The sequence below is a fragment of the Daphnia carinata genome, chromosome 1 (genome assembly GCF_022539665.2).
Source record: "Daphnia carinata strain CSIRO-1 chromosome 1, CSIRO_AGI_Dcar_HiC_V3, whole genome shotgun sequence".
NCBI lineage: Eukaryota > Metazoa > Arthropoda > Branchiopoda > Diplostraca > Daphniidae > Daphnia > Daphnia carinata.
Genome location: NC_081331.1, coordinates 1,822,742 through 1,850,699, shown reverse-complemented (window position 1 = coordinate 1,850,699; position 27,958 = coordinate 1,822,742). Strand labels below are relative to the sequence as shown.

Genomic DNA, 27,958 nt, shown 5'->3' with positions numbered 1-27,958 from the left:
CTCGTTAAATTGCAATCTCGTCAAGACATTTTTATTACTTACATGATGGATACAAGGTATGCATGTATAGATATATAAATTTATTCATTTATTTAGAATTCAAATTTTTCAATAACTGATCGAGGTGATTCAGTGTATCCGTCTTTGTATCAAATTGTGGTAGCAAAAACGCAGTTCATCAGACTAGAAAAAGAAACGAACTTGGACAAAACAGACATCAGTACTAGCATCGGGATGGTTGTTTTTTTGGGGTGGAGCAAGGGGATGTGGGGGGTCATCGATATGAAAAAATTAACAGCTGTTCTAGCCTCATTCTTTAATAAATAAAAAGAAGACGTTGGCGAGAAATGATGTTTGGTTAGGTGCTAGTGAGACGACTAGTTGTAACGGCATCATGGAATGGTGCCCTAAATTCTTTCGACCATCGGACACAAAATATAGTAACACACATCATCAGTAATTACGAAAGCAAAGCGTTTGATAAATATATACTGCATCTAGACTGTATATAGATGTATGCATTTTAAGACAATATGACGGTATATAGGGCTCAAGTGACGTCATCAGACTCGCGAATCGCCCCAAGCCAACAGCAGCACAGCTCAATTGGGTTTCGGAAAATCGAAAAATCGGGAGCGGGAGTCGGCGTTGAAAAGTGACGAAAACAGGAGATCTATCCGGATATCCGGATTCGTTATGTAGGTGTTTCGAATAGTTTCTTTTCCTTTCCCGTGTGTGTCTGCGAGTGATTCGTGTTGTTGAAAGTCAACATTTGAAAAAATCGAATTTAACAACAACAAAAAATGAAAAGGAAAACTGGTTGAAAAAATTGCGAAACATTTGGTTAGTCCGTTTAGACCCTTTGGTCAACGAGTCTTCTGAGTCAGCACTGCCATTCCAAAAAGGAATTACGATAATACGTCTGTCTTTATGTACATTAGTGGACACCGCTGTTTTTCTTTCCAGTAAATAAATATCGGGGAAACGAAAAGAGGGGTAACCATAAAAATGAAGGGTTGCAGAACCAGGACACGGGAGCAGTAATATCACAGTACAGCTCTGCTGTGAGAAGATACGATTCGAAAATAGAACGTGACGGACGATGACGCCAAAGGGGCGAAAGCCAACCAAAACCAAAAATAAAACAAAAAAGTATTCTTTCTCTTGCATCGGTTCAGTGCCCGGTTTTCCAGCCTCTACAGCGCTCTATTTGTTTGTTTGGGTTGGTGGGCTAGCTGTAGCTGGTGCCTTTTTTTTTTCCTGTTGTTGTTTTGTTTTTTTACGGAGCTGAAGATGACTTGTCTGAAACGTCACCGGAAGATGCTGGATAGCGTTCCGGGTGGAGAAGCTCAAGAAAAAGTTCCGACTGGAGAAAGCGTAAATAAGAATCGCGCTCCATCATGTGTTGGATTCGCCTTTGAGCGCGGTCAAACGCATGAAGGTCTGGGTTATTCGATTGAACATTGGTCAATGTGATGAGCCTCGTTTCGGCATCCAAATTGACCTATGGCAAGAGATAAGAAAAACGGGAGTAGGTTAGTAATGTGCGAAACATTATCTATCCTTGAACTGATTGAGAAAAAAAAAAAAAAAAAATTTAACTGAAAGTTAAAGATTTTTCGTGGAAGTCGAAAATAAAAAGTAGAGCAGGCCAAGATTACAAAACATACTTCTTTGGTTGCTTGAACGGCCACAAAATCATTGTAGATTTTTTGCGCTCTAGCGGAAAGTTTTTGCGGTTTAGAGTTTTTATACTCTTCGCAAGCTAGCCAAAATTCCAGGTTTTCATTGCTGAATTCGCGGAGTAAAAAGGCGCGGTAAAGGGCGGCTCCGTCTGGAAAAAGCAAAAGACCAGAAAAAATGCTGATTAATAACGATGGCCTCCAGTATCTCAATTTCCGTGATGGAAAACGGTGAATTAGCCTTTCAAATGCAAGGGCTTATTTTTGCTGCAGCTGTGTATTTAAATGAAAACCAGACATTCGACCTCTCTCGTCACTAGTACCGTCATAATGTTAGCCATGAAACGGACAACTGACTTAAGTGAGACACCTGCAGATATATTCATTTCAAACAAAGCCGTCACTGTCATTTTACAGTCGGCAATTGACAACACCATGTACTAAATGTATCAGCTTGTAAGTGTTATTCGCTTGTCCAATGTTCCTTTTGAAAAACGATAGCGCGAAAAAACATATGAATAACCGAATACGGTGTCAATCCTTTTCAGTATTCAAAATTTTAAACTTGCACGATTTACCAAGAAGTGTCAAATGTCAATCATTTTACACTTTTCCTGAGAAACAAAAGGCGAGAAAAGGAACGCGACGGGATTGCCAAAGGTGGCATATGCGTTACCTTTAAATGTAACGTGAGAAAGCCGAACGCTTTTCTTCGTTGGATACTTCCGCAAAAACTTGCATCATCCATCATAAATCAGTGATAGACAAGTTCAACAAACTCCCGGGGCACGGTGAAAAGAAGAGAAAGCAGAAAACGGATATTATATATAGACTACCTGGGCAGAGACAGCAAAAGGAGGTCGCATCCGGATATGCCCAGGTGTTATGGAAAGCCGTTTCTAGAGAAAGTTTGTGACGTAGGTGTTCCCTATTACTATCTTCTTCACCTCTTCTTTCCGTTTCTTTCATCGATTAGCGATGGGCAAATGTTTAGATAACAACTTTGTGCTCTGCTACTTCTTTCCGAAAGATAGTTTAAACCAACCGGGATACTTCGTTGCCCTTCACGTAACGTTAAACTCGATAAAACAACGACGACATCCGAAACACTCCGCTATTGTGAATGAAATATAAAGCTTATTTGCGATTCCCTATACACCACTGGAAAAAGTGTTTCCGTTCTCTTTTGTTCAGTACACTCACGCATCTTACACAGGACCCATGCGGGGAGAGAGAGAAGGGAACCATCGATCGCCTTGTCTTTGAATTGCCTGTGGATGAGCGATACCCGACCACCGTCATGTCATTCAACGAACGATGCGTGAATGAATCGGCAATGTTCCCAAAATAAACACGAGAATACAATATCGAACGTAGCTACTTCTAAGCTAATAGACTGCATTGCGAATGGGTGTCCAGGACGACAAGGTTGACGTCATAGTATCTACGCAGGTGCTGTTCTTTTCACGGCGAACGACCATTTTTATGAAAGTAAACAAATTTTGAAACTTGCATCTTCCGTCTAAATTTAGTTATGGCCCGTCCTTCTTTTTACGGAAAACGCGAACGTGATCTACAGGACAAAGTTGGGAGGCAATAAAGAAAAGCTATTCGATTGATCTTGCTCCATAAAAGAACAATAAAAACAACGATAGCCGGAAGAGCCGAAAAAGCTAAGCGGTCACGATTTATTTTGGGAAACTATTTTGAATAAATTAATGCACATACATTAGGTAGTGCACTTTTGATGGTCCTCGATAGAAGGTCGCAAGCTTAGATCAAAAGCGAGACTAAATTACGTAACGCGCGGGAGAGGCTAATGTGAGGGACTGGAAAAGATGAATGGTCAAATCAAGTAAAATAGGGAGAAAAAAAAGGCTACGAATAGTAGCAAAAAAATAACAGCGGGAGCTATTATATCATCACACAAGTCAAAATAACGAAAGCATGCAATAAATAGAAAAGAGATAACATTAAAAAGGGAAAAACGGTTCAAAAGTAACAAATCGCCCAATCGAATGAAGCGAAAATGCGCTGCTTGGTTTAGCTTATACGTTCCTTCTTTTCCTCGTTATTTCCTTCCTTTTTTGACACGATTGAATGCCGCAGACTTTGGCTCAAGGCTCTTGGTTTCTTTCTCATTCACTAAAAGCAGCTTTTTTTTTGTTGCGGCCTTGGGATGTGCGTGTACATGTGTATGAGTGACGGCCACTCCCGTACACACCTGGCCCTCTCCCTATTCTAAAGCTGCGCTCTTTACTTCCTCTTAATTCAAGTTTTTTCTATTTTTTTTATTATTGAAATATTTTAGCACCAGAAAAAGTAAAAGGGACGAACGATTCCGAAAAAAAAACTACCTAAGTTGTGCAGTAAATCTCCTACCGTGCACGGCAGTAATGGATAGTTTGATGGGTAACTTACATTTCGATGCCATAAGAGCGGAAAAGGATTCCGACCATTTTCGCGCCTCTTCCGGCGATGGCCGTGCCGATAACGCGGACTCTGTGCTTCTTCGGCGTAGAAATCCTAGGCGGAGTCGCATTTCAGATCTAAAATCATAAAGATCAAACAGGATATTTAATAAATGCATGCCAAATCGCCGGATAAATGAATCATTCACGGCATCTCAATTAATCATAATAAAGCATTAACAAAACGTTAAAAGAATAGCTGTTGACATCCATACTAGGGGGAAACTGACCGTTTGAAATACTGGAAAAAGAATTTGGTGTTTTGTTGGCTATTGTCGCTGATGTGGGTTGCCTTCGCGGCACCGGCCAACGTCAAATTCAACGATTCGAGTACGTTTTTAGTGTTGCGCAAAGATTCGCCACGATGATGGATGTCTCTAGTGTGGATCATTTTTTTCGGCAGAATAAACGGCAATTCGGGTAGGTAATCACTTTTGACTGAAACGACGTGTTTTAAAGCGGGAAGCTAGAATGAAACAAGTGACGAACGAGTGCACTAGCGCACCTGACACAGGTAGAAGACAGTCTGACTGCTCAAATACAACGCAGCCAGTATATATATATATATAACGGCCTGTAGAATCAGACGGCCAGACCGAAGCCCGAGGGAATACCGAAACGCCATCTGGACAAAACCGTTTCTTTTTTTTTTTTCGTTTAGTTTTCGTGAATATAAGCTGCGCACGCATCTACAGTTCTCCTTCATCACGCGTTTCAGAAAACCCGCGCTTCGGGTATACAGTGTGACCGTGTGCGAATGTTTGTAAACGCAGCTGTTTATGTTAGTCAACAGAATATAAACCTGAAACGAGACATCGCAACTCGTTTTCTTTTTGTTCTTTTCCCGTTTGTTAGTGTTTTCGATTTCGTTGTCTTCCATTGGGCGCACGACGGTGGCGAGCGAAAACGACTTGTTCCCAAAAGCGGTTTGATTGACCGTCGCGAATCAGCGCACAGAACCACCACCAGATCGTCTATATTCATGTCAATAGAAGAAACGCTATTAAAACAGAGTATACGGTGGATAGTGAAACAAATAGATCTTTTGGACGGGTTTAAGTTTTAGGGGATTAAATTCGGTAAACTGTTTTAGCCAATGGCATCGAGCAGGTGAACTAGAGAAACGTTGCTAGGTAACGTTAGGACTGTCTATCAACTGTTCAGAGCGATGGATGTTGGCGTGCTGCTGCTAGGAAATACGTGAAGGTGGAAGTCATAGAGTACCCGCAAAAATTAATCTAGCCCAGTAGACGGACACGTGAGTCTCCACCGCGTGCCAACTGCCTTCATCATCTGGTTTTAGACTTGACATTGCAGATTTCATTCATCCTGCTCTTTTCCGAATAAGAACCATACATCTCCACGAGCATCGAAATCTTGTGCGGGGACGTTGAGGACGTTGCGAGTTGGCAACGAAAAATTGCAACATATCATCGATATTTTATATCTGATAGCGGTAAGACACGGTGACCTTTTATTTCTGGGACGGTTGGGATCATTTAATGTCAATAAACAAAGCTCAGGGTGAAGCTTTTCGCGGATTCCATTTCTTTTTCTCGTTCAACTTCGATTTTGACGAAGAATTCTATGGCGTCAGGTTTGCCTCTTCTCTCCTACTTGTCAAAATACGGTTTGCCTACAAATGTGTTTCGCTTGAGTTATGTGTACAAAGACACAATGTAATCGAATTTTGGGGGCATATGAGCAAAAGAGTTTCAAGGTTGACCGGTAGCCGTGAAAGCGACGTGGGATGCCCCGAATTTTGCTATCAAACGAAACGCCAACCGTCCGTATTGATCAAGATTTTTCGCATATAGAAAACCGGCTTTCAAGTTAAACAACAAAGGGGTTCTATAAGTACGCTTGGGTTTGGTAAATCTCATGTCAAATTCCGATAAGACAAGCAGACGGTCGTAATATTTACACAACGAAAGACCGATATTTTACTTGATCAGTGAAACTGTGTCAAAGTTGTCAGTTTGAATGCCTCTACGAAAGCCAAATTTAGCATACAATTTAGCATTAGTTTCTACGATTTTGAATTTCAAAAAATTAAAAACATGTGCTGCCGTAATACGCAGGGACGAAAAAAAATAGGAACTGATATCATAGCAATTTCTGAAATCCAGTGGTGGGATGAAAAGTAAATCAAATTCTCGAAATTGGGTAGGCCACTGAAAGCATAGTCAAGGCAAATCCCTTTTTACTTCACGTTACACTAAGAAGTTTCGCATAATGCTACAGTTGGGATCACGTTTTCATATCACCCATCTTCCCGCAATCTCCTGAAAAATTCGTGTGGCGATACTGTACTGTACCCCTAATCTTGCACGCAATCACCCGTAAATAAACCTATGAGTATACATCGGACGATTTTAGCTGATCAATAGGACAAAATCTGATCTCTGATGCCACTAGTCAGTTACATATAGAATGAATTTGCAACGAGTAGCCAGAAGAAATACGTTCAAAACAAATTATTTGTCACATTAAAAGGATGTTGTGGTATAGTACAGAATCTTGCAGATTTAGAATAGTTGCCGTGATTATCTTTAATTTATCCAACAAGGAAAATAGAGATTAAAACATTTTTAAGCGGGCTATTTGGTGAAAATGTAAAAAAAACAAAAAACACGGAAGGTCGCTTTAATCAATACAAGCTGCCTCCCAAAGAAACATCCGCCCACATAAGCTCACATAAGCTGTTTGTCATCTCCCACTAGTGTTCCCTATGCGAGTGCATTTGAAAACGTGAAGATCGAGTGTCGTGCCTTCTTCATTCTGGATTTGACCCAGAAATTCAGTTGACGCTAATTCACAGGCACTGAAAACAAACACTCCCTGACAATTGACTATTTTTTAACTGCAATGCGGCCACAATTCTTCCCTACGCGATCAAAACACGAATTTCCTGACGTAAACATGGACTTTCAAATGCCAATCGATGGCAGGACGATAATTTCATTGTGATGTGAAATTATTTAATTCTACCTTCTGAATCCGTGGAGTCCAGCTTTTCGTGAACACGCTTATGAGTTCACTACCAAAAACGCATGTAATAAGTTCCGGTTAAAAGGTGTAGCTGGTCCGTACATCACCAACCGGATACACAAGAAGTAGGATATACAATTCTTTTTTTTTTTTTTCAAATCCCTAGTTTTACCACGTCCACAGGTCGATAGCTCGCCCACACGGATTGAAATAGAAATTCAACACCCCACTAGTCTGTTAACGAATTGAAGACTTTCTACGAAGATCAAAAAAGGAGGTGGTTAGCCTGCATAGTAATAAAATATGACACGCCACAAGGCGGAAGCGGAAAGGTCTTCAATTATTTCCATTTGGCGCTTGCGGTGCCAGCCACGGAATTATTGAAGTTGGAAGAGGTGTTAAAAACAGATGTACGCAAGCAAAACTATTTCCTTGGCGTAAAGGAAACCGAGGCTTCTTTTAAATTTTATTAATACAAAGATGTTGCTTTCACCCCGATAAGAAAGCATTTCTATTTCAGCTATAAAACAATGACCCAACAGCAAAATTAACTCTCTTCCATATTATTTTTTAAGGGCTGATGCATGGATGCAATAAGGAAAATCCTTTTCAACTATTATTCGGCTAAGAAGAAAACCGAGAAATACAATTTCCCATTGTTTTCCAGCAATGAGTAACGAAGTTGACATTGTCCCTTCTTAATAAGGTGACCCGGCAGTGACAGGGGACATTGTGCCCCTTTACCTGCCACTTGTCGTCTTGGAAACAACGTCGAAAACGTGTAGCGCCAGTCATGTGTCAATGACTTTCGTTCCTTTTTGCGTCTGATCTGCCAATATCCACGACAATCTCATGTGAATTAAAGAAATTAAATGTGCCCCATTTTAGTTCGATATCCCAGCAACTGAAATAAGAAATGGGTGTTGTTCCTTGCCTGTACGCTTAAACTTTGGCGCATAGACTATAAATATCGAACGTATCGACGTAACAGATTTACACAGCGGCGCGTGTAATAAGCTATCCTTCACGACGCTGCTTAAATAGCATCAGTCGACCAAGTGGTTAGCTTTTGACATTCTAATCCGACACGGGTAGCTATTTTTAAGAAAATTTGCTTAATGAGATTTGGGTGAAGAACTTTTAATGCTAAGGATGACCTCGATTTTAAAACTTTTCCGTAACTTATCATCGACTGCTTGAACGAGTTTGTGTCAATAAAATATACTTGAAAATGACAACTTACAGTCGAGTTTTCCTGCTGGCCATTGTTCCAGATGCGGCATCGTCGACGCTGCTGAACACTTCGTTAGGGCCGGCAGCGACAGTTAGATCAGCCGAACGGGTTTTGCTCACCATCTGCGCCATAAAGCAAATGATGTTTGATTTTAGTGCAAATAGAAGTGAAATGAATGAAGAAATAAACGGACTATTAGATGTGCATGACAAGCAAATTGTGCGTTTTATTCACAGCAACGGATGAAAGACCACCGCTAGTATGAAATTACTTTCCATGAACATTTTAAATGCTTCTGATGTTCTATTCCCGCATTCACAGTTGCTCTTAAGCAAAGTCATCAGATTTCTCGTTAAATTCGACAACAAAAAACGAATTCTAGGTTTTTTCTTCTCAAGGAAGATCACGAGGCAAGAGGTCTCGTGTCAGGTGATAAGAAGTGCAGGAAACATTGATAACAAAAAATGAAATTGAAGGAAATTAGGAGAACTTAAAAAAAGGCATGATCGATGGTCAACTATTCACGTGTCTGGCGATTCCGTTGGTCAATTGAATCAATGGTTGCTGCGCAATAAGAGACTTGAGGAAAAGGATGGGCGTTACGTCAATTTGGAACGTTCGAGGATGAGAATCGCTATAAATGCAGAACGAACCAAATATAGCTAAAGCGTTATATAACTGTACAAAAAGATAAACTTTAGGGCAATGACCGACGCCAGTTCGAGGGTTTTTTTGTACTCGCGATTTTCATGCACTTGTGGTTAATCACAAATTGGACGAAAATAGGGACGTTTTGAATGGTGCTACTCAGAATGTCGCTCTAATCGAATGAAACGTTCGCTTTGCTGAAGGCTTTGTTTCACACGAAGAGTGGCGACTACTAGATGAGCGTCCTACATGACCTGATTGGCCGAACTAAAAGTGAATCGTTCACTACGACCAGCCATAGCAATAAGTCAACCTCACTGAACTGCCCCATATTAGTTACAACAGGTACGCCGAGTTCCACATGTAGAAGGGGTCACACTCATATGCCCTGTGCGTCATTTTTCATCTTGTCTGGCGGTATTCGATGCCAGCGAACGGCCAATTATTGGTATAATGGCAGGCAATATAAAATCAAAACAAGTCGATGGAAGCGTTTAAATAGCGCATGTTCATCTTGGCGACTAGAGGTGACGTCAAAAATGGGTGGACCTGCTAGTGCATTGCGTAACAGCTGTGTTTTTTTTTCACGGGGGATGGGCGGGGGAGGAGGAGTCCCGTCTTTTCAACTTTCCCGTACGAAAGATCTTGATCCTCTTGAGGGCTTTTCTTACTAAAATTCTCTTTCACTCATTCACAACCTTCAAGTGTATGGATTCTTATAACTCGTGACCTTTTTATCTTCGTGCTATTTTTAATGCCATATGTTATTCGCAGTCTCCGTTCCCACCGAACGTGAAAATATGACCTTTCTGAATTGCTGCATGTTATCAAGTGGACGATGTTCATTAAAGATCCAAGAGCCGTTGGCAACAGTACATAGACAATTTCCACCGCTCGTCTAGTTATTCGTTTCGCAAATTTGCGCAAGCACGCTGGCGCAAGTGTACGTCCAAAGTCGAGTGGTTGGTTGCCGCGGCTATAATAACGATTCACTTCCTTTTCCGAATAAACAAGGGAATCGTAATGTATATACTGAAACACACATGAGCCGGATAAATTTGAAGGAAGAAAAAAAGATTATCGCTAGCGTTCGTACTAGTCATGTCACAGGGTATGAGACACGGTCAACTGCACGTGCTGCAATCGAAAAAAAAAGAAAATCTAAAAATAAAAGAACATGAAGCGAAGGTAGAACGCCGTTGTGGCTCGCTTCGCGCAACAACGGGGAGTCCCTTTCCTACTGCCATGGTGAGCTGGGTACGGTAGACGGATCAGACAGTGCCTATTCCTTTTTTTTACGTTGGGAATTGATTAAAAACTGCAAAAATATACACGATGCAAGTTCATGAATTTCTACCCAGTCATCCCCTTTGACGCGTTTTATGGCTTTCGTCTGTAGTGCGACCGTTGTGGTACTCGAGCACTCGATGACATGGAGGCACATAAAAGTTTGCTCTTTTGATTGCTTTCTATAAATATATGCACGTAAATGGACATAAAGGTGATCTCTAACATCCGCTTTAAGTACAGGACAAGAGCTTCAGTTATGGAATAATATTGCAGTTTAAGCGACGCATAAAAAAACAAAAAACGAATAGGCTACACTACTAATTTTATATCCTTAGTTATAAGCCTTATTCAACGCGGTGACGTGTGTTCTAAACTCGGCTGCCCCGACATCTGGCAAATAGTCATTCTCTATCATTTGATCGCCTTTCACAATCGGGCTTAGCGAGAAATGTACGTATATAAACCGCCTGTTCAAACACACTGTTCTGGTGACTAAGTTTGACGTCATTGACAGCCGCAAAGTCGAATTGAACGCGTTAAAAAAAAACGATGGAACAATAAGGTGAAGGAACGAAGAGACTTTCATTCTCCCACGCAATGCCCGTTGCGCAAACGGTGACTGGGCAATGAAATAGTCATGGGCAATATGCCCAGCTTTCCAGCTCATGGACAGTCATGGGCAGTCACGGACAGCTGTGTTTTGGGTTTTCTCCAATACAGACCGCAAAAAGGACCGCAAAAGCGGATCTGTTTGCCGCTATTTAGAAAGGCATTACCTTTGATTGCTTTTAATTCTTTTCCTTTGGACAAAAGATCTCCATTGACGTCATTAGAGTTGAAATTGAGGGACTTTTTTCGCATCGAGGCTATAGAATTTTGTTTTCCCATAGCCGTAAACGCTTTTGTTTACCGAATTAAATCGTCATCCGGCGCGTTCACGCACGACTAAAACCAGTATTTTTTTTTTGGATCACTACGAGCGCAACGTCATCTTTTGTAGCAATAGGTAACACTGTGGCTCAAAGCAGTGGATTGAATAAACAAACGCTGGTGCAGCTATTGCGTCAGTGGCCGAACCATAGCAGCGAAGAAAGAAGTTGCAGCGTAACCCATATAACACATCCAACCACATCCGGTCATTAAAGTATACCTGCGGCGTAGATATACACACGTTGACGTCAAGATGAAGATTTTTACAGATTCAAGATTACGTAACGAATCGATTTCGATTTCCGTATTTTTCATTTAATACAGTACGCTTTGGGCACGGCGCAAAACACGCAGAAACAAATACGTTCGTCCGCATCTGCATTCGAACGTGATCACGAAAAATATGATACCCCTGACATCTAGTGATCGTGCGTTACATCGTGCGAACTCTACCTTTGTCCCGGCAACGGGAGAAAAAAAGAGGAAAATGACTTACTCGTTTGGTTCGCAGAAATAGAGCATAGGGCGGAGCTTCCGTGCTGGCCGAAGCGCTGTGCGTGCGCCGAAGGAAACGCGGGAAACGAAGTCGCTTGTCCGTCTGCTGAGTAGATTGAACCGGGATCGAAGGATCCGGGTTTTCGTGGCGTGACTGGTGGTGGTGCGTGTAGCCACCAGATGGAGGAGAAGATGATCCGACCACCACCGACGGACCAATTTCTTCCGAATTACTTTCAGCTGTTCAGTTAATTGGATTATAATTTGAAATAATTAATTAAGAGAAAAAAAATAGGACGAAATATTTCTCACAATGCGCTGTGAAGAACATACCAGACATTGCCCGACTCCTGAACCGACGAGGACTGGCGTTGCCAACGAACGGGAACCGAAAGAAACCGGCAGAGACTTGACGAGGAGACGGCGAGGCTTCCGACATTTCTGGCGTAGTCGGCATACTGTAAGAGACCTAAGGGGAAAGCCCAAATGATAAGAAAGTTATTTTAGGAAGGTATTGAGGAAGTTTTTTAGTTATTTGCTAGGCCGAAAAGAAATGGGGACCGTAATCATGTTCCTTATTACATCATTACAATTCGTTGGTTTCAAAAGTCCATTTCTAATGACAGCGCGCTTTTGAAGACAAGATAAAGAAACATGATAAGACTAGATGTATTCATATTACCGGTATTGAGCCAATAGCAGTCCTTGTGGTGGAGCTGGATCGACTGGAAGCAACAACCTGTCCAATTTTTGAGAAGATTAAGAAACAGAGAAATAAAGTTCTCAGCATGCAGTTGATAATAGGGTATTCATAACATCATTTCGTCTTTCAGAGAAATCCTTTTTCAATTTCAAGGCGAGTCATTTTTTTAAAATCCTTCGCCTATTTCTCTTTTACGGTTACGGCATCCAGGATTTTTTATTATTTACTAAAGAAATTTCAATCATTTGGAATGGTAAGGTATTTTGGTGTGTGTTTATACCCTGCATTTCGGTAAGACGAGTTGCTGGCGTCCGTCAGAATTTAATTCACATTTTCGGCTGAAATCAAAGGCAAGTGGTTGGTCGACGCCGTTGGGCGTTTCCATGGCACTGGACGTCGCCGACGCCCAACTGGGACTTGTTTCTGTGCTGTCACCTGTAGGAATGGAATAGAAACAATTATTTCAATCATTGTGAAAATACGAAAGCAACTTTGTACAACCAAATAAGCTCCCATCATATAATCATCAATTCAGTTAGTTTTCGTATTTTAAAAAGACGATACTCGCATTGTTGGACAAGAAGAAAATCGTTTAAAAACTCTAGTATTGCACAGAATTTGAATAAGCTTTTAAACAGTGCCTTCCTCAGTACAAGACCAGGTTGACATTAGCCAAGAGTCGATAGACTGTAATGCAAATCAGCCACAAAGGCGTGTACGGGTTTTTTACTTTTGCCAACAGCTTATGCTCCAAGACCTTTTTTTTTTTTAGGGCACACTCACATCAACTTTTTACGCGCTTGAGTTAGCAACGAATAGCAGTCAAACTGTCGCAATGGTCTTACGTCAAGACCTTTTCTCGCTATCTTATAAAGGTTATGCACAAGCAAACGTTTTCACGAGTAGAGACGATTCAATCGTTTAAACATCAAATTCAATCGACCGGCGTTGCCGAATTATACGAGTTCGTGAAAATGAACTTCCATCTGAACTGAAAGAAAGCTGAACAATGATAAGTTCTTGTAACGAAAGTTAGCTACCTGTGCTGTGTAAAGCATGCCGCTCGTCCGTATTCGTCGCCGACTGGAACTGTCGCATTTTACAATTCTCAGCACCGTCGTCCTCTGTTAAATGCACAACAAAGAAAGGATGCAATCATGAATTCGGGGCTCTTAGCAACAAAACTAATGTTGATTTCCAAGCTGTTTTGAAAAATGATCTAAACTTTACCTGTTATGGTACCCAGTACTGATTGGAATGTGTTGGCTTTCGGTGAGCGAACCCTAATCGGCTGTTGATGTTCGTTTTCAGTTTTCTCCAAACAAATTGTGGCGGACGCAATCTAAAAAATGAAATAAAATCATAAACAAATTTTAAATATGAATTTATATTAAAAGCTTATGACAATTTGTGCCAAATACTAGTTATATCAGATGAAAAGAGCAACAAACAAGCTTTTCGTGCTTCACATTGTACACGTTTAGCAGCAAAAGCCTCGCTCAGGTAATTGAGCAATATAGCAGTTACTCCGTCTTCGTAATTCGTCTCTGTTACACTAGGAAGCCCAGGAGTGTAATAGACCTAGTTCTTGGAAACAGGAGTCTATGTATCGTCTATTCAACATCGTTCAACGTCATCACCAAGAGCAACGTAGTTCTCGTCCCGATTAAGATAAGAACACAAGCGAAGGATAATGAACAAACTGGACACATCAACTATGGATAATCAAGGGCCTCTGTTAGATAATAGAATGAAGTCATCTAAAAGCTTGAAACATTCTATTTGACGACCATGCCCTTGCAGTAGGAATGAAATCCATGTAACCTTGACGAACGATGACCAAGACGAAGCCCTGGGACGACTGGATCAATAAATTTGACGGTCATTCGCAAGACCCATGTTTGAAAAAAAAATATATTACTTAAATGGAAACTCGACGGTCGCTACTGTGAAAACGCTCAATTTTTACGAGTTTTTGTGCGAATAAAAAGCAATCAGCAATCGTTTTAGTGCAGCTATGATCGTCGGTAATTGAACTATCTCAGTGCACAAACCGCTGAAGATTGCATCCGATTTAATCATGTCTAGTTGACACGACATGTGCACGCACATATCTACTGGAGACAGAGTGTCATAAAAAAAAACCAGCAACAGAAAGCCCCAAAAAAGACTTCACTATCGCGGTTTTCTTCGAACTCCAATTCAATTATACTTTTCGTCTCTCTGATACTGAATGGCATAGTTGATATTCTTTGTAAAACTAGAATAACTCTTATGTGACCCGTTAGGATACTCAAAGCAATCCTTCAACATCTGGTATTCTTTGCTGTGATGCACTACCGTCAAACGCCTTTTAAGTTCGTTCTTTATTGTGCGGAAAGGAGAAACGTTCAGCCGTGATGACGTCAGAAGGCTATCTCCGGTCTGAAGAACGTGAGCACGCACATCAATATACTTCCCACTCTTATTTATTATTTTCACAAATCATTGACTGTTAGCCTCCTGTGATCAAAATGAATTTTTTTGCATAACTAGCTCGTTGGTCACAATTCTTTTTTCCGGTTTCCGGTTTCCCGTCATCTATTTGTTCTTAAATGAAATAGTTGGGTCACAGCTGACACGCAGTAATTGTCCCAGAATAAAGTAGGCAACAACGGGAAAGCGAGAAACCGAGAGAGCAAAGAAAAAACTTAATCTAGCGAGTCGAGGGAAATAACAGCAGCACATGTAGCAAAACTTCACTGAATAACCAACCAATTCTCGAGAAACTGTTGGGAACGCTGGGCTAGAAAACAAAGAAAAACCAATCCAGCTAAATGCGTGCAATGTGCGCTCTTGCCGTCGATGTTACTTACTGCTCAGCGGCACGTAATTCCTTCTGAAAGATGCATTCCGCAAGCGCGCATCAGAATCGCAGAGAAAACGGGGTTAAACATTTCGAACACGCTAGGGATATCTGTCGCACGCTTTTATTCTTACCACTACGAATAGTCATCTGAATGCTTTGAAACTGCACACTCAGTTCAAAATAGCAACTATCAACCGGCTCGTCCCACTAATCAATAGCAGATGCTGAGCATCGTCTCCTAATGTTTGGAGATAAAAGCGCATTCCCTACTAGGGAAAAAGGACGTTTCTTTTTACAACGTCTACATTACAGAGTGTTCCAATTCCGCCGCATTTTCCTGCAGTTTCATATTCCACAATCCTGCTGTTCTGAAATGCACAACTGCCATCAAAAATTCACGCGTAAGGTCTCATATCAGACAGCCTTTCTGGACGGATGAACAGCTAGCCGGTTATGTCACTCATGCGTTAGCAAACACTTACAACGCTGAGCGAAACTAGCTATAAGAGAAAGGAAAATCGCTATGCAGTAAGTAAAGTTGGACGAAGATGACAAGAACAGTTGGCACGAAACTGCCTCTATTACGTAACTAGCAAAAATGAAACGTGCGGACGCAAAACCGCCTTCTATCGATCCAACTAAGGCACAACTACACGCACGTTCTACTAGCAAAGGAAATCGCCTTCTACTGCGAAGGCGATACCCTCGTCTGGCTTGCTTTAGTTTCGAGAATTATTCACTCAGTGTTCCGTGAATCCCCCAATGACAAGAGACCTGGAATCTAATGAGGTATGTTAGTGGCGTAAGAATGATCGATTACACCGTCTACATAATGCGCTGGGTCACGTAAAATAGCCCAATGAATGACTGTAACAGCAACCGGATGTCACCTGACTCGTTTTTCGGTATATCTTGGCGTCTAGTCAAGCGCTATATTATTGCAGCCTTCAGACTCGTTTTTATGTTAACGGCACGCGATCCTTGACTGTTGGCTCTGGTTACGCAAACATTTAGGTTTAGAGAAACTTGTGCTCTATTGTAGCGTTCATTTAGAAGATCACGTGACATGCAATAGAAACCAGCTCTTATGTAAACAGCAAAATGAACTAGAAGACGTTGGCATCCAACTTTCAAATTGGGACAAAACAGCGAGGTCTTTTTCGATTTTCCTGGGATTGGCTCTCAGGAAAATTGTGAAACATTCAAAACCAAGTTACAGCCTGCATCTGCCTTTCCACGAAGTCCCACCGTTTGTAAATTCAATAAATAACACAAGTTATTGATAGGCTCGATAATAAAAGATGACGGTCTGCAGTCGCAGCAAAAGTTTTAGAAAGAGCTATGCCAAGTTAGCGCATTCATTCACGATTCCAAACGGTGCATGACAGAAGTCAAATATTCAAATGATTTAAAAAGTAGCATTGCTTGAGTTATTGCCTTTGCACCCTTGCCAACAATGTCTGTCTATATACTACCCACAGTAAGTTATTAAACGCTAAACAATCCACAGGACGGTCGTCAATCAATCGAGTCCCTTTTGTTTTGGTCCCCATATCCGGCAACGTTCTTGCAGAGCACTTCGATGTGGCTTGAAGACAAAACTCACCGATGTAAACACACTACGAGGATGCGCACAGAAGAATGTGATGAGACCGATGGCCTGACTAAAAATAACTTGGCATGGCTTCGTATTTAGAGAAAAGAGCGTTCGCCACGGATACCAGTAAATAAGATATTGAGCATAGCGTGTGGTGTGCGAGTGTGTACATTTCGGCAAAAAGGTAATTTACAAACAAAAACAATATGTGACTAACGCAGGACTTATTCTACTCTCGACTGACGTCATCAAGGAAGGAGAGCGGGCGGATGCCATAGAAAGAAAAAAGATTTAGAAAATATTGAAAAACGTAAACAACGCTGCTCCGAGAGAACAACAATATTCTGTGACTTCTCTACAGCTAGCGTTTTTTTCATCCACAATATCAAGATCCGCAAGCTCGATGCGATCGTCTCCGCCCTTCAACACGCTCGGATCGATAGTCGCTGACGGCGTGTGCGTGCATGATGCTACAACCGTTTGGTCCTGCGGTGTCGCTCGCTGGTTGACTATCTTTTTCGTTTTGCAACTACTTCCGATCGACATGCACTCGCGGTCTCAACCCAAGAGCCGATTTTTGTTTGTTGTCTTGTACACCCAATCACCTTAGCGCTCGATCGAAGCCCAACTCTAAAGTGTTGGTTAAAAAAAAAAAAACAAGAAAAACTAAGGGTAATACGTTTCTGGTGGTGCCCCATGCCCTCCTTGAGCGCATGAATTTTTCTGTTTGCCTGCGCTCGATGCTATTAGGCTTTCATTTATTCAGTGAGGTGTCCCTGATGGATATCACGCGAAATGCTATATCGTCTTGGAAAATCAATTGATTATCGGTAGTTTTCTATGACGATACAGTTTTTCATCGATCTTTATTACACGGGCGACGATATTCTCTATTTAAGGAGGGCCAGTGACGCGGGCCGTCTCAGTGATATATACGTAAACAACAGCTGTTATAGGGAAAGATCCGCAAGTAGGAGGTTATAGGGGAGAAAACAAGTTCGGGATTAAGATTGGTGGACGAAAAGAATGCAATCAAATAGCGACCTTGATTTGTTTCTGTTTCGTCCTTTTTTTAGTCTATTGGATTTTTCAATTTAGCGTCTCTACTACGGTCCAACCGGCAGGGGTCGATGGTTTATGTGGTTAACAAAGCTGTGCGCTTGCTATATAACGAACATCCAATAAGAGGTCCATACAACCACGACTTTTAGTGCTCCGTAGACTACGTATTAAAAATCAGGCAAAAAAAAAACAGTCAACAGATTTGCGGTTGAGGAACGGCTTTAATAGTGAAGGACGGTAGCGTGCCTGATCAAGCTTTTTACGGAACATTTTTTTTTGTACGAAAAATGACAGCGGGTAGGCCTATCCTTCAATTTTGGATGAAGCTGCAGGACCAGCCCTCCGCCTGCAAAGATATTAGGATCTATCCAAGAATAAGCGAGCAGTCCGTTAGACGCTAGTAGCCCTTCAAGTCAGTGAAACGTTTCACGAAAATAGACGAGAAAAATATGAAAAAAAGAAAAGAGAAAAATAAAGTTAGTAGATGGAAAGTTTTAACTCCCGTCTTCGACGTCAATCTTTTCCAGCATACAGCCGTCTTTTTGACGTTTCTAAACTATTGGATCAAGGCGGTTCTCGGAGGTTTCCACCGCTCGAGGGACTAAATTGCTTTTTCATCCAGAAAATAAAGAAAAGATTTTTTTTTCCAACTGCTTCACTTTTTTTTGCGTCTGAGTTTCAAGAATAATATCATTGCGCATTTAGACTGTTGGACACGGGCAGGATCCTGCAGCCGCGCTCAAAGAGCGGAAAAAGCCCTTCGAGTTACGCAATTTTTTTTCCCATATTTGGAATAGAAATCGATGGCACAGTCTAGCCAGTGAGTGCTACCTTTTTTGCCCGATTGGAAGACAAAGAAAAAATAAAGGATTATAGAAAAAAAAACTAGAACTGCCGTAATAGGAAAGAATCATATGGTTCTCGTTATCCATTGATTTACCCCTCTCTCAAATCGCATTAGATTTACCAGTATAAAGCATCCTTTGTTTCAGCTTGTACACTGCAGACCTTACAGAAATTGCCTTGTTGTTTCATTGTCAAATTAGACATGCGTGACAAAACGAAATAAAAAAGAGTTCCACTATTGCTTTGTTCAGAACTTTGTTATGCATTAAGTCCTCAGAAATAGCAAAAAGGAAAGTTGGATGACGTCAATCCGTAGCTCCTTCTTTCACCCCTCTGTCCTGATCTTTTGATTTCCGCTCCACCGGCTGCACAAGTCTCACACTAACCTCGAACCTCATCAACTACAGAAAACTCAATAAATTCACCTTTTCACTGTGCGTTTCTCTATAGTTTTCCACTGTTTATACATCCCCTCACAAAAGCGAATCCATCCCGTGATTTGTTTCACTTGTCCGACCCCCCTCCCCAGTAAACGCTGCGCTTGTTGTAGATATCACAGGCAACACCAAGTCGATAAACAATCACGAAACCTCTAAATTTAGTTCCACCAAGGCAAAGAGTTCACACGTTCTGTTTTTTTCATTCACTCTTAAATACGCGCAATTAAAACGAACCAAAACGAAGTACCAAACACGACATGTTTCCTTCGGTCGCACGCAAGAAGATGTTAACCGATAAAAGCTGATTATGAAATTCAGTAGGGGTCTAACGGCCTAAACGATAAGAGAATGTGGTTAACCGTCACGGTTAACCGCCAAGCCAAAAGCGACGAAGTCAAAGTGAGTATTGCCATGGCCCAGTTTGGCTGTTGACTGTTTGATCACCGATAGAAATATTAAATGAGGGGCAATAGCGACTCACCTCTGATGTTTGATTGGATTTACAGTCGAACAATGTGCAGCAGAGACGGGCAGTCCAGCTATGGATGCGGTCTGCAGTGCGGTGCGGCACATGGAGAACTGAATCCGATTGGGCACCGACACGCTGACGACCTGGTCCGTGTTCCTCTCCTCCCGTTGGGCATGTATCGACGCCGACGCCACCGCCACTGTTTTTTCCCTTGACGACTGTTCTGCTCCCACACCCCAAAAGCATTGAAGGCCGAACGAAAGCCAAGTGCATAAAAAAGGGGGAAAAAAATCAAATCATTGGGATCACAATATTTCATGTCATGATTTTTCAGTTTCAATTGATCTCCTATGTTCACCGTTGCTATGCTATTACGTCAGCAAAATTTTGCTATAAGAAGAATTTCCGGTGACATGACCTTAGTATTTCCCCCTTTTTTTCAAATGCAAATTTTTTCAATTTATTCAAATGTTCGTATTTACCGGGCAATTTTTTCCTTCGATCCGTTGCCAATTGTGTGACTAAACAGTCGCAGTCGTAAACGTTCTGCAAAGTTGTGACGTTCGTTCTGTTCGTTGATGGGTTCAGCGTTCAAGTTCACAAATTCGATGCTTACGTTGCTACTCTTGTCCTGAAGAGAAAATGAGAATTAGTTATCCGAATAACCAAGAATCTGAAGAGGAAAAAAATGACAGTAGTTCATCGATTAAACACAGTCCGTTGATATAGGACAACTGTCTGTTCACGCGGGATAGCCTCTTAAACATTGGATGGAAATGAAAAAATAAATGGGAGATATGGTATGCGCATATAGACACAACAAAGGCAAGGGCCACTCACTGACGTCATTGTCCAGAGTCAACAACTTATAAAAACTAACTAAAAAGCACCATAAAATGAAACACGTCGTAAACAAAACAGCTAAAAGAGATAAATATACATTAAACAGTGTTATCAGGGTTACCTACGTCAATCGTCTAATTTTTATTAACCCTGAGACGTCAACAAAATCTAGTAACGCTTAGATCATCGATATCTATCAACGACACTTATAGATAGACTTGCGCAGCGAAGATTGCATACGTCACATGAACAAGATTGGATCCTGCTAGATTACCGGCATGCAATGTATGGAGATATGTGCTGACGAGCCACTTAACGAAGCAACTAATCTAGATATGGTATTGCCCTATCTTTCGTTAAAACGAGACTTTGGCAGCATGGGCTTCAATGTAATGCCGAAAACACTATTTAAGCAGAAACCGGACTGTTCCGCCAGGACGGTGCGGTCCCATTGGTAGCTAAAGATTAATAGTCTACACAAATTGTCCCTACGTAAAAAATTCATGTCACACACACACAATATCGGCCTATATGCCTATCGGTCTGGCTTTTACAGACGAGACGGAAAGAAGGGCGTCAAAGCGTGACGTCAAAGCGATTGTTGCTGCTTTTGTTTTTTTTCCCGCTATAATTGCGGTGTAGGAATTTCGGAACCTTGGGATTCAGGCAAAATGGAATATGTAGCTCTCTCTCTCATGTTTGGTGTCTCAGTAGCATGTCCTGCGCATAGAGCCAAACCATGAGGACTCCGACGGGAAATGTCAGAGCACTTCCTGTCGCTAGTAATACAAACGACAACGAATTGCGGCATAGGAAGCCACGGTAGCTGCCTTCGCAGCGGGGTGCCATCATGAGATTGCTTTTTGATTCGTCTCTATATGCGGGGACACTGCAACACTATTTTACTCTACATAAAAAGCAAAAAGGAAATTACAATAGAGCCTATGAGCTTGGGTCTATCATAGAAGATAAAAAAAAAACAGGTTGAAAAGGGCGGGGTGTTTCGTTTATTAACCGTGCTGGCCAGGCTATAGATCAGTCGTCCAGGAAACGGAACACAAGCGATCATCTGATCATGCCCTACCTATATACCTCCACAAATTCTATTCGATACAATGTAACGCACAACGGCTAGATGATGCTTGGATAAAACGAAATGAGATGACTATCACTCTGTTGCTATCTTAACCTGTAGTATTCGATTTACGGCAAACAACGCACTGGGCAACATAAAGTATAAAAAAGTAAATGTTGGGATTCCTATGGAGGTCGCAATAGAAAAGGAATTGGACTAAACAGGAAAGACCAACAGAGAAGGAACGATTCCGTTTGATTACAGACGTAGCTAATTGAATTTCCTTCGTACGAGGAGAGCAGGAAAACTGAGTCGCAATCAGCATTCTGTTTGAACGGCTGATCCTCTAATAAAGGGAGTCAAGCTGTTTTCCAAAATATAAAATCGTATAATTCCACACGATTTCAACGCGAAAAAATTGGGCGGCGTGCATGATTGATTGCGTTACAGGAATTTTCGTGAAAGATTCCAGAAACTTGTCAATTTTCTAATGAGTACTTTTCAGCATCCATCTAATGATTGGCACGTGCCATAAATTCCCCTGTATCAATGGCGAAAACACGCTCAGAGCAACAAGATGCATTGTACTAGGGGATCTGAAAAAAAAAATCTTCCTTTCAAAAGGCCTCGAGAAAAAAGCTAAAAAAGTACTACATTCGCGTTTCGTTTCGTTTGCGTCGTCATCCCAAAGAAAGAGATACATTCTGAGAAAACACGTGATTGAATAATGAAGGCATCGATAGTAATCTTGCAAGCGAAGAAGTGCATTTTGTAGAAACCGGGTTGAATTCTTCGAAGATAAACCAATACTTATGGGATAGATGTACCCTGGGAACCAAACACAACAATGTAACAAGTGAAAACAATAAATCAATTGTTGTGCTTGATGCAGGAATATAACCCAGCGTTCCTACTACAACACGGTACCTCAATTTGATTTATGAAAACATTTGGTTTATCGGTACGCAAAACATTTATTAATGTCAACATCCCGTTCCTATCCTGTTGGGGAGGTCGATTATACTTTAAGCCAGGGAGAAAAGAATAACCGATTGACCATAAAAGCAAGAACAACTATTCGTTCTAGAAATGCAAACGGTGCGATTAACGTTCACAGCACAGACCGTGCATACGTTTTTCGCTAAATAGCTTCGAGGATGCAAACATGTAGCGAGTAATCGGCGCAAAATTGTACCGTAGTGCAAACATTTCATTCGAGGGGAGAATAATAGTCTGGCATATTAAGCAATCCCATTATTTTTCTATCCCAATTTAATCTTACATAAGTGCAACAACGTTTGAGACTCCACTTTTCTATCAACGCCTTTCATTCCGACCAAGTTTCAAAAGAGATTAGTATATCGACGGATGAGGTTGGAGCGTGCGTGTTTTGAGATTTCCGTATTATGTTTCCAGAGATTTGGTATTAATTAATACACGAAAAGTATATCTTCCGAGACGAGTACGTGCTCTGCTCAAGGGCGCTGTATAATCTCTCTGCCAACATATTATTAATCAATCGATCAAGGCGGAAAGGCAGGAAAGAACATAGATACAACATTCATCGATTGCTCGTACATGTCGGCATTCGAGTTGTACATTCGCCTACGTACCACACGGGTAACAACACAAGCGTCATTGCAATTCTTCAAAAGAAACAGACACAGCAACACCCCCAAACTCCCTCCATTGTGTGTGTGTTTTGTTTTTACAACTGCCACATTCTCCGTCGCAAATCTCCATTCTTTTTTGAACTTCCACGGTGACGCAATTCTTCGCACTATTCGCTGGTTCAAACCGGCCGTCACGTGCCGCCGAGAGAAATTTCTGCTCCGTTTTCTTCATACAAGTTTCGTGAAAGGCGGCAAGTTATTCCATTTCATGAAGTCCATAGTTTAACTTTCTTCAATTAACCAGTGGAACTATATTGGTAGGAGGTCTTTTCACTTAACTAACTCCAGCACACATAAACCCAGACTAGGTAGGGGGGAAAAAAAAGAGCCGGAGAAGATTACTTTGTGGGAAGAAACAAAAAATTGCACGCCCAATAGCTGGCAAGACCACACACACGTGCTGAGGCGTTTCCTTTGCAATGCACTGAGAACAAAATGCCAACGACTTGGCTTCGGTTCACTTCGTCTAGCAGCTTGACGTGACGCGCTTCGCTTCATAAAAACCGCTTTACAAACGGATGGCTTTGAACTTTTTAGCGCACAGAAAAAAGATCGAATGCCACCATTCTAAACACGTCGCCTTATCCCATGCGCTTCTAAAATAAATTTTCAGACCAAACAAAACAAAATAGACGGAAAGTTGCCACCGGGGCATAATAGCATAACACGAAAAGAAAAGGCTCGTGTGACATAGCGCATCTAAATACGTGCACACGGTACTCCACACCGATGCCTAATACTCGCCCATCGATTACGTGTAGTAAGAGAAAAGGATGCACATACCACATCAACTGGATTGCCAAGGCTGATGTCGTGAAACACAAGCCCAGAAGCTTCCACATCCGGCTGTTGGTGTTCGTCTGCAGCGGCGAATTCGTGCTCTTGCTCGGTAATGGTTTCGCTTGAATTGAATTTGCCAGGTGTCAAGTCGGAGACCAAGTAAAGATCGTCGCAAGAATAGCTCTGGTAGAAAGTCGTCGCGATTGTCGTCTTTGGGGGCAACGTCGACGACGATCGCGCTAACGTCATCGACGCCGGAATCGAGATAGCGCCTGTAGATAGGCAGCGACGAACGCGCCGCAATATTCCTATGGCATTTCCTCGTCCGCTTCGGTTGCTGTTGTTGTCCTGCCCCTGCCGGTGTTCCCCTATCTCGTTCTTATCGCACAAACTGGCCGCGTTCCAACAATGTTCCCGGTTCTGCAATTCATCCCTTAGATTTGCAAAGAACGCGTGCGTCTATGTTAGTACACTTGCAATCATTAATCACACGCAGAGCTATTTGTTAGCTGGCTGCTAGACAAAGACACATCCATTGTTTGATTTTGCTTGCTTCTACAAAGGGCCGCAAATGTGTTATGTGTTGTTTCGCGATTTAAGAAATAACCTTGGGATTGCAACTTACATTTGACGACGGATGAGATCGACCCACGTAAGCTTCTGCGTTCGGCCTTCAGCTCGCATCGTGACAGTAGAACAGCCGAGATAAACTGATACTTTGCCGATGCGTGTTTTGTCTGTCGCTCGATACACCAAACGAAAAGACGGATCTGCAAATACAAAAGTACGGATATAGGATTGTATGAGAGAGTGAAACTTGGGGACGTTCAACAATTGGTTCGCATAACAACTACGAGATTTACGTCAAGACAGATGGTGCGCACAGCACAGAAACAGAATCGGGCCGTTAGTGCATCTCCACTTAGCCATTCAACACACTCTGAGAAGACTTAAATCCCTTAGCAAATCGTACGATGAAGAATATAATGTCTAGCCTATAATGCGGACGTAAAAACATGGAAATGAAGGCAAACAAGTTTATTATAGATATGTATACGCACAAATTGAAAAATTGCAGGAAATTATTACGTCTCATTGTATCTGTTGACAACAGCACTTCATCTTCTCAATTAGTTATGTTTGATCGCAAACTATCGACCATGCATACAAATTTTTTGGCCCCAATAATAATAAAATGCCTTTGTTGCCACTAGACGAGAAACTAAAGATAAGAGTTTAGATGGCCCGACACAAAGGCAAGGGCATTAAATAATCGATACATGATAAAAAATAGCGAGACTCAGGACAATAGAGCCGAAAACAGAGAAGGAACATAACTTGGAAAACAGGGGGGGGGGGGGGGGGGAGAGAAAAAAGAAAAGTAGAAAATACAACTAGCTCCGTATTACACGAACCATGACAAAACAATAAACGCAACTCACTCAACTGATTCTCAGCAGCCAGGAGACGGACCATGTTGCACAGCAGGATAGGCTCTTCCTCCACGAAATGAACGCCATTGTTCACCTGATGTGGGGGGCACAAAACAATAACGAGAATGTTTTTTCGTAAACCCGGCGACAAGTGCACACACAAAAAAAAAAGTAAGACGTTAAAGTCACAAGTTTCCAAGAAACGACCGCTTTCGAATACGACAAAATCGGTACTGACTGAAAACGACACATTTCTGCAAGATTTCAGACCATACCTCCGCCTGTTTAGAGTACTAGAGGATGAGCTACATATTTTGCATTCAACGCAGTTGAAAAAAAAAAGGTAACCTGTTCCACGAACGTCCCTTTTGCCTGCGGAAAGTGGAGGCACGGTGATCTTCTCAATGCCTTGCCTATGGTAGAAACCAACACCTGTCCTCCCAGTTTTCAAAATAATATCGTACCCACCCCACCAATAGGACGAAGACATTAAGTTAGGCGGTTAGATATCTTCTCAAGGACATACTTTGATTTTCATTTCAGGGTTAAAAATACTAAAACAAAATTTTTAAACAAATGATTTCAACCAAGCATTTCCAAGGTCTTAGTGATCATTAGTGGGCATTACAAAATTAAGGGATGTCAAGTTTCGCCTTCGTATACTTAACGGCGCTTGGATGGCTAACTCATTTTCCATTGCCAATTTCATTGTATTGGCAATAGTTCTTGTGCCACCCAAACACTGCGAAATCTTAATGCGAGAAGACTTTACCTTTCCGTATAAGTTAATTATAATCGATAGCTTAGTAGACGATAAAAGGGCAGAAAAAGAAAAACGAACCAAACATAAAAGAATCGCTCCCATGGCAAGCCACTTTTCTACCTTACTTGGCGTTCGCCAGAAAAAAAAAGGAAAGATTTACAGAAAAAGACTTGGCAATATTGTTAGTAAAAAATGGACACCCCTCTTAGACAGGAACAAATGGGTCTGGAAGAACTTGGAACGTAGAAAAACAAATAATGTCTTGCTTACGTGGGTGAGCAGCAGAGAGTCGGTAAAGAGTAGGGCCCAGAAACGTGTCTCCAAAGAGCCGTTCCGTTTCCATAGAAAGCCCTGATGCAGTAGACAGCCATCGTTGATATTTGAATGCAATTTGGGCTACGCGATGGCGAGAAAAGGATTTCATAATATTATTCGCGTATCTGTAGGAACCTGGACAAGACACATATACTAATCACAATCGTAAAAACATCTGTACCTGGCGGATTGTAGCAGCGTAGACTATCGTTTGCTGTTGTTGCTGTTTGCCGACATGTACTAGATCGAGACGGATATAATCGACCGGGCAGAAAAGTTCTTGAGCTTTCAGATGAAACTTGTCAAGTGAAACCTGAATTGGAAATGACAGGAAATAATGCTTGGTAGTTCACCAAGGATTGCGAACAAATGAAACGATTGGCAGTCTCTAAATATTACGCTGACCTGAAAGGCTTCGAGAAAGTAGTCGACACGATCTTCGATCTTCACTTGCTGATTCAGCGTTTTCAGAAACCCGCAAATCTCATCCAAATGCTGGCGTCGCGTCATATGGTGAATCAGTAAAAGTTGGGAATAGAACGAAAAAGGAGAAGAAAAGAGGACGATCGACGTCATCCATCATACATACATCGTCGGCCAAGATAAGCAATAATAGTATGTATAGATAGGAATCCTCGTTGCTATCTCTTACCGTGAAAACGCTATGATATTGGTCCGAGAGAACCTCGTGATCGGCAGATCCTTTCTGCGAAGCCGTGACGACGGATTGTAAGTGCTCAGTGACGTGATCCAGTAGTTTCTTCAACTTGTGCAGCTAACGCACGTCACCGGCATTGAACAAGAAAGAGTTCCCAAAATTTTAGAAAACAGCTTTTACGGCAAAAGCCTAAATATCTATTAAATAATATCGTAAGACGAAAAAATGCCAACTGTTAAACTAAAGGGGACCCTCTTTTTCTACGAACAGTTTTTGTCGAGTCAGGTGACGTGTGCCCCAGTTTACTTAAGAATTCAATGCACAGCTTCTGATGGAGATCAAACGTCACAATGTTCCCAACCATCGCCACGATTCCTAGTCAATTGGCGTCCTTAAAACCAAGAAACGATTGATACAACAAAGGGAAATGGGGGAAAAAAAGGGCAGCGCTCTGTTTTTGAAAACAAGCAAACAAACAAAAACTTTAGGATTCGGTACGCACACGCGACAGCTGCTTATTGATCGTGTTAGGATGAGAAAGCTATGTGTCGCAGAATGAGGACGTCCTGGGAAAACGGGTCGCAAGATGATGCTTCGAGATGCGGGATCTCACTCACCTCGGAAGCAATCATCAAAGGCGTGGCATGGATGTTGAGTGAGCGCAGCTGGTGGGTCATGATCATATAGTCAATGTGCTTCTCTCCCATTTTCT

General features: G+C 41.7%; 1 protein-coding gene across 1 annotated transcript; it reads right to left on the bottom strand.

The window, feature by feature from the left end:
- Nucleotides 1-4: 4 nt before the first annotated feature.
- LOC130692517 (uncharacterized) lies at nt 5-27,958 on the bottom strand. The gene is made up of 20 exons (XM_057515639.2): nt 27,864-27,958; nt 27,241-27,363; nt 26,994-27,083; nt 26,770-26,901; nt 26,544-26,669; nt 25,520-25,604; nt 24,703-24,847; nt 24,081-24,510; nt 20,189-20,337; nt 19,719-19,929; nt 13,675-13,786; nt 13,485-13,568; nt 12,725-12,879; nt 12,424-12,480; nt 12,075-12,210; nt 11,743-11,981; nt 8,388-8,500; nt 4,104-4,231; nt 1,671-1,834; nt 5-1,504 (listed from the first exon to the last, which is right to left on the bottom strand). The coding sequence occupies exons 1-20, from the start codon at nt 27,951-27,953 to the stop codon at nt 1,280-1,282; spliced, it is 2,994 nt and encodes a 997-aa protein (XP_057371622.2). The 5' UTR covers nt 27,954-27,958; the 3' UTR covers nt 5-1,279.